Consider the following 12,232-nt stretch of genomic DNA (forward strand, 5'->3'; position numbering starts at 1 on the left):
TAATATCCAAAGTATGATTTTTATTTTTCACATAATTAAGAAAAAAATGAAATGTTACAATAATGACATATTTATAAATCTAATTATAAATTTATCTATGAAGCATATTTGTACTTATAGATCTTACATTTTCCATTTTCAACATTTGTAGTAGAAAATCACTCCATGTGTCAATAGGACCTGGTAAGCACCAATGAACACAATCATTATATAGTGTCATATTCTCATTAGGCCAATACCCATATTTATTAGGGTGACCATCTGGTCTCAATAACATTGCTTGTGTGGTGTCAAGTAACATCAACTTCAACCCTTTCTTTCTTCCTTCTTTCATGGCAACTTTGAATTCCTCTAATCGAATCTTATGTAACTCTAAATCATAGCCCTCTAACTTTGTTTCATTACTCCTAAATGGCTTAGTTCTCACACACTTTCCACCCTTATTCCACAACCCATTTTCAAAATGAGATGGTGAAAATGTTCTAAGGAATGTAGTACCCTTAAAGTTTTCTAAACTAAGGATGGATCTAAATGTGGTTCTAAAAACCTTTCTATAGCCATAGTACAAGTTTGAGTGAGTCATATTTGCTAGGTCACAATATTGGCATCCAACAACTTTTTGTTTCTCATAGAACACAATGGGTCCCAAAAACCATTGTCCTCCATTGATGATAACATGGTCAAAGTCTTTAATTTGAGTTGTCCATGTTTCATCAAGCTCATCAATGTAAACATTGAAGAGGGCACTATTTGAATCCATCTTTTTAGCCCTAACTAGATGGGGTGTCCAATAATTAGCCATAGTGAAGTTGTAACTTGAGTACTTCCATCTCTTGAAGGAAAAGTCATTCATGTGGGAAACATCAATGGGCCTCTCCACCTACAAAGATAGAAAGATAGAAAGACAATGACTTGAAATTTAGTAAAGACAACAAGGAAAAACATTTGCAAACACAAACACAAGTTTGTGAGAAGATTAGAATGTTTGTTGAATTTTTTAGCTCAAACAAATACAAGTGGTACTTTTTATTTCAGCTGATAAAAGAAAGGATTTTTTTTTTCAATTTTTGAATGGATTTAAAAACTCTTGTGATAGTCAAAATACATTAAAAAAAAAATCAATGCTGTGATTTGAAGGAACTAAAGCTTGTTTGTTCAATGCTTGAGAGGGATTTTTATTTTCGCGAAAAGGATGAAAGAGATAAGAGGATTACTCATAATATGTTTGGAAAACAAAATCTATAAGAACTTATGGAAGAGAAAAATAATAAAAGAAAAGATGAACTTCTTTTATATAAGTTAAAATTAGTTCATATGCAAGTTATACAAAAAATCATTTTTAATCACATTCTTATTATTTTAAAAAAATCGTATTTCGCAATGTGATTAAAAATGATTTTTTAAATAAAAATTAAAAGAGTTTTAAATTAATTAAAAAATAATTTTTTTTATAAATATTGCCAAAACATAAAGTATTCCAACAATTAGTGACCATTTCAATTTTAGAGGAGTTAAATATATGTATAAGCTAATCTAACAAGTTGCAGTGAAATTATATTTTCTGAGTCATCTTTCAGCTTTTGATGATCTTATCTGCTACACTATATCTTACTGAAGTATACACAAGAATGAACACATGTTTCAAGAAGTTTAGAGACATAGATGTAAATTCAGATGCAGGGCTTGCTATATAATCAAATACCATAAGTGGATCCAGAGTTTTAGAATCTGAAATTTTGAAAAAGTAGGAGAGACACTAACCCTTGATAGAAGGCAAATCATTGACTGCATGTGATTTCTGGCTATGGAATCTCCAACAAAAGCCATAGATTTTCCCCTCATAATTTCTAGGAACTGAAAGGGGTTGAACATGGGGAGTTCACACTCATTTGGCTTCCACCTCCACTTCATGAACTCAGAATCAGGTCTCCCATGTTTCATGCAGTTTTGGTGCTCATGAATAGCCCAACAGGTAGTGTTTGTATAGTATGGTGCCTCAGGATTTGGCACCCATTCCCCACTGAAAATGTCACACTTCTTCACAGATGCTGAGGGCAAGCTTTCTGGCTCCTTCAAATCACCAAATGCAGTGGATGGAAGCTTATATCTGTTGATCTTCAACAGTGCTGTGGTGACAGTAAATATAAGTAAGATTATGCATGTTAGTATACATATTTTTGACACTGTTTGTTTGGGGTTAGTGTTCTCAATATGCAGGAACTTCATGGAAAAAGAGAAAAAGAAGAGTAAGAGATAAAGGAAGCTAATGTAGGGGAATCAGCTTTTGCAAATATATTGTGTGTAAAACATAAACTCTCTCTGATTTGTTTTGGCTTCTTAACTCATTTTTTGCTTGAGATTCTCTACTTTTTAGCCTCATCATTAAACATAAACTGTATCTAATATTTTACCATTATTGAAATAACATTATATTTTTGATTCATTGAGATCAAAGGTAGATTGTGAATTTGAACTTTTTTGTATTTAAAAAGTAATATATTAACCTCTAACCTTTAGCAAATATAGATAAAATCATCTCTAAAAACAAATGGTTCATGAGCTTTCTTCATCACACTTTGATGTACGTACTGGTCCATGTGTTTGCTTCATCATACTTCATGTACGTACAAAATCAATGGACCATCCTAACATTTTTTGACAGCTAAGAACTGATAAATTAAAGATGATGTAAAACTAAAGGAGAAAAGAGAATGCTGCTTTGGTGGCCCATTATGATGAGGAGTTTTGTTCTTGTGATAAGGTACTTCATGTGAGGAATCCCTCTTCAAGAAAAGCTGTCACATCGTTTTATTTGTGCTGTTCAATCTGCAGACAGAAGATATATCTTGGGATATATGTTTCATGCATGTGAACTTCTGATAAAGCAGAATGAATTTAATCATATAAACCTTATCTCATTCTTTAACCTCATTATTTCGAATCAAAGCCTTTGCTTAATTGCTTCTATATATATAATAAAAGTTTTGTTGTTAATCAATCATAAATTATTATTATTGATATACTTTTTATAATATTTATTTTAAAAAAATCAACAAACTTAGTATATGTAATCATATTCGATCAAACGATAGTATAAAATCACTTTATAATAGAACATATATGAATTATTTTCTATTTAGTGATATAACTTTATTAAAACAATAGAAAGCAAGAGAGAAAGAAAGATAAAAAAATATAAGAAGGAATATTGTTTTTATTTTTTATATTAAAATAATAAATAGGGTCTAAATATATACAAATATTGCATTCATTCTAGGTTTAATTTAAAAGAGAATGTAAAGAGTCAATAAAAATTAAAATAAGAAAAGACAAAATAAATGTTAGACACATTTACATATATAAAGAACTAAGAATTAGAAAAGATAAAATTGATATTAGTTTCATTCTTAAATATTGATGAGATCGAACTTGGAACAAATACTCTTGACAAATTCAAGACTTAAGATTTTTTTTATAAATTTCAATCAGTTGTCTAGTGGTAGAAATAAGAAGCAATTAGATAAGACCCTTCTTTAATTTTTTCTAATAATATCTCAATTTTATGTGTTTCATACGCTCGTGAAATACTGTATTTATATATTTCTATTGAAAAAATTTCATATTATAAAAGAGACGATCGGTCAAAATGATGAAAAAGATAATTTAGTCATTAAAATTTATAGGAAATCTTTAATATTATTATTTGTTTATTCGATTTTCAACATAGGAGACAATTTTCAATGTACACACTAAAAACAATAGCTAATTGTGTTGAATCTCACGCGCCCAACTTTTTAAGTTTTAGTGGAGTTTTCAACTATATATATATATATTTCCAAGATCTACCAAATGTGTCATTGATAAGTCACCTTCTTATGCCTTAGCTTTGATAAAAATATTCTATTCGGATTGAAATTCTCAAATGTGCATAGCTTTGAGGAAAAAAAACATATTAATGTATTCTTTTTCTTGTTGGCACTGATAGATAAACCAGTCGCTTTCAAATTGGGCTAAGTTACACAATGTATTTTAATTTGTACAGTTGTTTTTCAAAGGAGAATCGTTTGTCCAATTTTGATCAGTGTGAATATAAAATTGTAAAGCACATGAAATTATTATGTCACAACACTAGCAAAAACAAAATGCTTTTGGCCTTACCTTGTATTACATATTATATAACAGATAACTAATGCTACACCACCTAACTTTGTATGGATTACATTGAACGACGTAATATATCCAAATCACTTCAAACTTGCATTTTAATAACATGCCCCTCTTGCAAAAAAAAAAAAAAATCATAAAAAAATAAATAAAATATATATATATATATATATATATATAAAGTTTCCCTAGTGCAAGATGTAAAAAAAAAATTATTGTTTTTTAAATGCGTTTTTACCTCAAAATATTGTGGCATTTTGAAATTAAGTTCATTTAAGAATGCGGCTATTTGTTGTAGTCATATTCGTAAATGAAACGCTTTGATTTAAGAATGTGACTATATGTAATAGCCGCATTCTTAAATCAAAGCGCTTGATTTACGAATGCGGTTTTTTCTATAGCCGCATTTTTAAATCAAAACGTTTGATTTAAGAATGCAGCTATTTGTATTCTTAAATCATTTTTTACCCTAACTCTGAAGCGCGTCACTTACGCTTTCATACTTTCTTCCTCTTCTTTTGCTTCTTTCGTTGTTCATGTGCGCTCTTTGGTTCCTCTCTTCTTCTGCGAGTTGCATTCTTTTGTTTTCGTGCCATTGTAAGTTCGTTTGAGCTCTATTTCTTTTTCTTGTTTTTGTGTCATTGTTAAGTTCGTTTGTTTCTATTTCTTTTTTGTTTCCTCGCATTGGCCGAAGTATTGTTTCATTGCTCCCTCGCTTCATCGCTGTTGTCGCTTTTGCTGCTGTTGTCGCTTCTGTGCCACTCTCAACGTTGCCTTCACACACAAGGTTGGTGTTTTAAATTTTTTTGATTTTTTTTAATGTTTTATGAATTTTTTATTTTTATTTATTATAATTTGTAATTTTTAAAATTTATATTATTTAATATTTATTATAATTTGTATTTATTATTAATTTATATTATGTTAGTTGTTAGTTTAGAATAGAATTATCGTGTTGGTATTGAGTCTGAGGGTGTTCAACCCTCGACAATAGATATTGTTAAAATTGAAGGTCTTAAACAAGAGGAGGGTGAATTGTTTTCCAACGTTTTTCGAATGTTTTGAAGGTATGGAGAAAGTCAAAGAAGAATCACAACCAAAGGAATCAAAGAGCACAAGATATAAAACAATTTTAGTTGAGTTCCAGAAATTCAACCGATTGTATCTGCGATTCAACCGATTGTTTTTATAAGTAAAGTGTAAAAACAACTAAAAACATATACACAAGAGTTAAGAGAGAGAGAGAATCACACAAACATTTTATATTGGTTCACTCTTATACCAAAAGCTACATCCAGTTCCCAAAAACCTCTGTGTATCCACTAAGTAATAAAAAACTAGATTACAAACACACAACCACCAAAGAAGTGATCTTGATCCCCTCAAGAATACACACTTCCCTTGGCACACCACAAATTAGAACACTCTTTGACTCTGTGAACACCAGTTCTTACAGAATTACAGATGAAGAAAGAAATAGGATTGATCACACCTGGTACAAATCAAATCAAAGTACATAGTAAGTCCTACTTCACTCTTAGAGAAATATCCAAAGCCTTAAGCAATCTTGGAGAAAAACTTGATTTCAAAAACTAATCTTGTAACCTTAATGCTAGGAGCGTATAACAAAACATTTATACTCTAATTAGCAGTTGAAAACATTGATAGTAAATTTCAAATCAGTTTCAAATCATTTAAAGCAGATTTAACAAACTTAACAGAATTATGTTAAGACAGTTAAAAAAACAGTTGGTTGTTTTTTCGAAATAACCGATTGAATTAGTTTGACATCAAAGTGAACCAAATTCAAATATGCCAAAACTAGTTTCAAAAACCTTAAGTATGAAACAACCGATTGAAATGATAAAACAACAGGTTGCTTTTCAACTTCTTCATAAAAACACTATTTTCAAAAAGATTTGAATTAAACCAACTTTGATTCAAACTAAGAGTGAATTAACAAATTCAAAATACCCCAGAACACACCCAACTAAGCTAAAAACAACCTTCAAGAAATCCATGGAGATTTGGAGTCATCAAAGCTCTTCTTCAACAGATATGTGCTGGTTTTGAGTCCGGGGGTGTTCGATCCTCGGCAAACGTGTGAGATAGAACACTTACTAGAAACACTTGAGTGACTATTTCAGAATATAATGGATCGAAATTGGATTAATTTTGTTCACATAAGCGATGAGTACGAAAGAGGAGTAGAAGAATTTATACAATTTGCGCAACGTAACACGAATAATAGTGGTCATGATGGAGCAAAGATCAGGTGTCTGTGTGTTAACTGTTTGAATGGAAGGATATTGGATCTTAAAATAATGAGGGAGCACCTTCTATGTGATGGGTTTCTTCGTTCTTATACAACTTGGACATGGCATGGTGAATTATTAAATTTATGACATGCTTCCGTAATTGAAAAATATGTGGGGTCCACCATGGATGATGCAGTACATGATGATGTAGATGATGATCGATTGGAGGACATGATTCGTGACGTAGGAGCTGAGTCTTTTGCAGAAGTGCATGGATATGGAAGTATGTCAAGCAATGCAAAGACTTCATTGTATCCTGGATCAACTAACTTCACACGGTTGTCGGCAGTGTTAAGATTGATGAATTTGAAGGCAATAAATGAATGGACTGATAAAAGCTCTACGGAATTGCTTCAGTTGTTGAAGGATATGCTTCCAGAGGAAAATACTCTACCTAATCGTAATTATGAGGTCAAAAAGATTCTTTGTTCAATGGGTATGGAATATAAAAAGATACAAGCATGTCCTAATGATTGTATATTATACAGGAAAGATTTTGAATTGTTGAAAAGTTGTCTGAGGTGTGTGTTATCACGTTATAAGTTGAAACAAAAAGATGATGATATTATTGAAGAGATAGAAAAGCATGGACCTCCAATGAAGGTTATGTGGTATCTTCCCATCATTCCAAGGATGAAGCTTTAGTTTGCAAACCCAAACGATGCTAAGAATCTTAGATGGCATGCAGATGAGAGGAAATGTGATGGCATGTACCGACATCCAGCTGATTCTATTCAACAAAAGAAATTTGATGATGAGTTTCTAGAGTTTGGTAAAGAATCAAGAAATATCTAACTTGGTTTAGTTACAGACGGAATGAATCTGTTTGGTAATATGAGTACAAATCACAGTTCATGGCATGTTTTACTAGTTATTTACAACTTACCTCCTGGATTGTGCATGAAGCGAAAATACATGATGTTGTCTATGCTGATATCCGGTCTGAAACAACCAGGGAATGACATAGATGTTTATCTAAGTCCCCTAATTGAAGTTTTGAAGTTAATGTGGGATCAGGGTGTTGAAGTATTTGACGGATTTGCTAATGAAACTTTTAAACTGCATGCCATGTTATTTTACACCATCATTGACTTTCCGGCATATGGTAATTTATTAGGGTATAGTGTTAAGGGTCATAAATCATGTTTAATATGCGAAGAAGACATCGCTTCTCAACAATTGAAACATAGAAGGAAGACAGTATATCTTCGGCATTAGAGGTTTCTTAGAAATCATTATCCTTACCGAAGGTTGAAAAAAACTTTAATGGACACAAAGAGACTAGTGGTCCACCAACTCTATTAACTGGTGTTGAGGTTTACGAAAAAGGTAAATAACATAGGCACTACAAGAAAAACATGAAATAAAAACCAATTTTAAAGACAAAAAATAATTAGTTGCTATAGTAACTAAATTAGAGATCATTTTAGAAACTAACAAAAATTTTGGTTTCTAAAATGTAGTTTTTATTTCATGATTTTCTTGTATTGAGATCACACCTTTGATAAATGTTTAAGTTTATTAAATCAGTATCATAAATAATTACACATTTATTAATTAATAAAATGAATTATAACACAAGATATATTACCTTCAGTAAACATATTATTAATTGCATTAATTATTCTAATTGTACATTTAAAAATAGGATATTATTTTAATTCAAAATAATATTAAATTTATTTTTTTAAATATGTATCTCGTAATTATCTTAATTAATGAAGATTATAATGGATTGTAACTAAGTTATTAGTATTGTTTAAATGAACAGAGGCATTAGGTAGATTTGATTTGAAGGAAAACTTAATTTATTTTTATATAAATTTTATTTGCCAAAAAATCAATGCTTTTTTATTTATTTTGATTTGAATAAATTTTCCATTTTAAATTTTACAGAAAAGATTAATATTATTTTGAATGATAAAAAAATAAAATAAAATAAAAAGTGCCATAATAAATCAACAATTTAATATAAAAATATCTTAAATAGGTATTTTTTTATTATATAAGTTACAAATTATTTATAACAATCACATCACTACTACAAGACAATCATAAAAAAAATAATTTTTAGATACCAAAATAATTAGTTGCAGTAATAACTAAATTAGAAACCATTTTAGAAATTAAAAAAAAATGATTTCTAAATTAGTTTATATCATTGTTAAATAGTTTCTAAATTGATATCTAATTAGTTAACAAGGTTTTAACTACCAATTATTTAGATTCTAAATTTGGTAATAAAAATCTTGGTTGTTAATTAGATATCAATTTAGAAACCATTTAACAATAATAGAAACTAATTTAGAAACCAAAAATTTATTTAGTCCCTAAATTGGTCTCTAATTTAGTCACTATAGCAACTAATTATTTTTAGTCTTTAAAATTGAGTTCTATTTCATAATTTTCTTTTAGTGCATGAAATAATTTTAATTAAATATATTTACTAATAGATTAATGTGGATTATAACCATAATAACAATGGTTATTTAGATTTATATAGGTATAAGTGATTCACTAGTGAATTTAGACTATTAATAAAAAAAAAATGAGTTTAATAATATGAAACATGCATTTTTTTTCTCCGTCTAAATATACAAAAAAAAACATTAAAAAAATGTGACTTGATTGAAAAAAATGATTATCAAGAAAACAAAATTTGTTGTATTTGTCTCAGTATATTATAAGGTTCCATATATTCCTTAAATTATCTTAACATATGATGTAATATTTTTTACATAATAAAGTAAATGAAAAATACCATATATAAAAAAGGAAATATTATTTAAATATATGGATGCACACTTACATAATTTATTGTCCTTAATAACATTTCTTTTCGTTAATAAGATATGTGTAATATGTCAAAAAATTTCCTTAATAGGATACTGTGTCATTATTTACTAAAATGGTATATTATGTTAAACAACTATCTAAATAGTACGGTTTACTATAATAGTTCAGAGTTTGATTTTATTCTGAACTTGATTTTATTTTTTTGTTTTTTATTTAAAAATAAAATAAGGATAATTTTAAAATAAGATAAAATAATCTTAAAATAAATATTTTAAATAAAATTGTAGAAAAAAATATATTTAAAAAAATACAAGTTTAGAAAGGTAATTATATTGAGGAACAATATTTTAGAAAAAAAATATTAAAAAATAATAATTTAGACAAGTAATTATATTAAAATAATTATTTATAAATAATTTAATTTAAAAAATAATTATTTAGGAAAATAATTATTCTAAGAACTAATTAATTAAAAAATTAAAAATAAAAATTTAATTTGTTAAAAATTAAATATTTAGGCAAGTGATTATTTAGTTTTCTACCGAATTAAAAAAATATATAATATTACACTACAAGACAATCATGAAATATAAACCAATTTTTAGAAACCAAAATAATTAGTTGCTATAATGACTAAATTATAGACTATTTTTTAGAGACTAAAAAAAATTTGATTTCTAAATTACTTTATATTATTGTTAAATAGTTTCTAAATTGGTATCTAATTAGTTACCAAAGGGTTATCTACCAATTATTTAGATTATAAATTTGGTAGCAAAACCTGGTTACTAATTAGATATCAATTTAGAAATCATTTAACCATAATAAAAACTAATTTAGAAACCAATTTTTTTTAGTTTCTAAAATAGTTTCTATTTTAGTAACTATAGCAACTAATTATTTCTTATTTCTAAAAATTGGTTTTTTTAGTTCACTATTTTCTTGTAATGTTAATAGCTATTATTTATAAATAAAATAAAGATTAAGTAGATGTAAATGTAAAAAGTTAAAATAAAAAATCCTCTATCAAAAAATATTCTAAGTCAATTTTAATTTTTTTTATATATAGAATTTTAAAATTTGTTTCTAATCATACACCCAATTAATAAAATAATTATGATAATATAAAATATAGATAAAAATTAGGAAATGGTGATCTTTTATTTATTTATTTATTATTATATATTATTAAAGTTAATATTATTAAAAAATATTTTTTTTCTTTTCTCTGAATAATTATTTACAAAAATAATTATTACATTTATAAATATTTTAATTATTATATTTATTATTCACAAATTTATATTATATAAAACATTTTTCAGTATTTTTCTCAAATTTTTTCTTTCTTTTTTCTATAAAATTTTGAAACCAAAATTTTAAAAATAAGTTATTTCAAAATTTATAAATGCTTTTTTTAACAAATATATGTTATTTACAATTTTTTTAAAATAATTATTGCTTAAAATATATGTTTTAGTAGATAATTATTTTTCTATGTAATTGTTTTAAGAAATTATTTTATTAACCAATTTTTTAAATAATTATGTTTTTAAAAATCAAAATTACCGATTCTCTTTTCTTCATTTAAAAAAAAGTCAAGTTCAAAATGAAAAGGAATTCTGAATTGTTGCAATAAACCGTGCTATTGGGTAATTATTTGGCACAATATATTATTTAGATAATATTTAGTATAATATACATTTTTTAAGAAATAAATTTTAGAAGTGTGTTATTTTGGTTAAAATTTCATATTTTCTCACGTAAAAAAATTACAATAAAATTAAAAAAAAATGACATCAAGAGAGAAACGATACAAAAGTACATGTAAGAAAATTTCAGAAATCAAATACTAAAAATAAATATAGGCTAAACTATAAACAATTGCTCACGTATATTTATTACATTTATATATTCAACTAATCATATTGCATATTTTTTTTAATTGTTAATGAAAAAATATTTATTTGAAAGAATTATTTCTTAGTGCTCATTCATTATTTCCTCTTGTGTGATTAATGATTTTCTATTTAATTCGTTATATTAATATGACAAAATCATGCAAACATTACATATGTCATGCGAGTTTGAATGCTTACAAATTTGTTTACAATGATTTTCCTTTTCATCGTATAAAAAATAAAATGTTACTAAATAAGTAAAAACAAGTTATTAATACGAATAATACTATACTTAATTTTCTTAAACAAAATTTCATTTTTTTAAACATTTTATTTTAGTCTTGTAAATTATAGAAAGAAAAACATGGTTGAGAGGGGAGATTATGTTAAAAATATCCAACCAAATATTTCTGTAAATATTAGCAAATCACAAAACCCATACCTATAGTATAAACAATGAAAGAAATAATTTTTCTATTTAAAATAATTCCAAAAGTAAGTTAAATTTTCTAAAATCTTACCAAAATTGAAAGATTCTCAAAAAAATTTATCAATTTTCACCCAAATCTCACTGATTTGTTTCTCTTATAGAATTATGACACCTTCTGTCTTAAAAAAAACTATAAAAAAAATCATTTTACTTTAATTAAAGGAGAAAATGAAGGGAATTTTAAAAAAATATTAAATTTTGAAAAGTCAAAGTAATCGATTTATTCCTCAAAAAATAAAAGCATACATATTAAAATTTTTACATGGATAAAGTTTTCATTTTTTTCCTAATGTGGTCTTACCCTATTCTATAAAACCAATCCCATCTATTTTTCTGAATCAAATAAACATTTTTTAACGATTGATTCCATTTTTAAACCATTTTGAAATTAATATTCTTTAATGACTCTGTTGTCGATGTTCTACACGCAAATGAAGAGAAAGTTATTATAGAATAATTAATTGTACATGAACAAGAGAAAGTTTTAATCAGAGAGATAAAATATTATGACACAATATTTAAATTTAATGAAGGCTTTAAAAATTAAGAGTCTGAATCAAGAA

General features: G+C 26.6%; 1 protein-coding gene across 1 annotated transcript; it reads right to left on the reverse strand.

The window, feature by feature from the left end:
- Nucleotides 1–2,938, reverse strand: LOC137837078 (protein trichome birefringence-like 19). Its single transcript, XM_068645934.1, has 2 exons — nucleotides 1,762–2,938; nucleotides 1–880 (listed from the first exon to the last, which is right to left on the reverse strand). Exons 1-2 carry the CDS (start codon nucleotides 2,224–2,226, stop codon nucleotides 92–94), a joined length of 1,254 nt encoding a protein of 417 aa, XP_068502035.1. The 5' UTR covers nucleotides 2,227–2,938; the 3' UTR covers nucleotides 1–91.
- Between the last annotated feature and the right edge of the window lie 9,294 nt (nucleotides 2,939–12,232).

Source organism: Phaseolus vulgaris, chromosome 4 (assembly GCF_000499845.2).
Source record: "Phaseolus vulgaris cultivar G19833 chromosome 4, P. vulgaris v2.0, whole genome shotgun sequence".
Lineage (NCBI taxonomy): Eukaryota > Viridiplantae > Streptophyta > Magnoliopsida > Fabales > Fabaceae > Phaseolus > Phaseolus vulgaris.

Bases quoted from the DNA above. Each gene is read 5' to 3' on its own strand.
- LOC137837078 (XM_068645934.1), bottom strand. From the start codon at position 2,226: ATGAAGTTCCTGCATATTGAGAACACTAACCCCAAACAAACAGTGTCA. The intron at 881-1,761 runs GTTAGTGTCTCT...CTATCTTTGTAG, and splicing joins TGATTTGCCTTCTATCAAGG to GTGGAGAGGCCCATTGATGT.